The sequence below is a fragment of the Condylura cristata genome, unplaced genomic scaffold, assembly GCF_000260355.1.
Source record: "Condylura cristata isolate star-nosed mole 26May11 unplaced genomic scaffold, ConCri1.0 scaffold00012, whole genome shotgun sequence".
Lineage (NCBI taxonomy): Eukaryota > Metazoa > Chordata > Mammalia > Eulipotyphla > Talpidae > Condylura > Condylura cristata.
The window spans coordinates 57,063,204-57,063,655 of NW_004567113.1; the positions used below are offsets into that span (position 1 = coordinate 57,063,204).

General features: G+C 72.1%; 1 protein-coding gene across 1 annotated transcript in view; it reads right to left on the bottom strand.

The window, feature by feature from the left end:
* Positions 1-452, bottom strand: part of CFAP99 (cilia and flagella associated protein 99) — a 20,708-nt gene that overhangs the window by 5,289 nt on the left and 14,967 nt on the right. The window contains exon 9 of the mRNA XM_012724066.1: positions 3-449. Within this exon, the coding sequence (XP_012579520.1) occupies positions 3-449 (447 nt within the window). The remainder of the gene's footprint in view (positions 1-2; positions 450-452) is intronic.

A 452-nucleotide genomic window follows, 5' to 3' on the forward strand; every position in this document is an offset into this window, starting at 1 on the left:
GCCAGGGGAGCAGCCCACAGTGTTGGGGGTATCGTGCCTGGTGCCAGGCGGGCAAACGCGCGCGCAGGGCAGAGGAGCTTCGCTGCCCTTTGACCCTTTCCACCTGCTGGGAACTTGCCTGAGATGTCAGGTGCAGGGGGGAGGCGGGAGGGGGAGGCCGGGAGGACTTGGGGGTTGGAGCAGAGCCAGCCCGCCAGCCCGGGGCTGCAGAGGCAGGCGCTGCCCGGCCCCACCCCCGGGTACCTGAGGGCGGCTGCCCTCCCCATGGCCGCGCGGCACAGGGAGATCCGCTGGGCGGCGTCCTGCAGCTCCCGGGCCCTGGCTCGCTTGTCCCGCACGATCTGGTCCCGCTTCTCCTCCTCCTGCAGCCGCTGGGTCTCCTTGAGCAGGGCCAGCCGCTCGCGCAGCTCCACCAGGGACATCTCCCCTTCCAGGCCGTACCCCGGGACCTG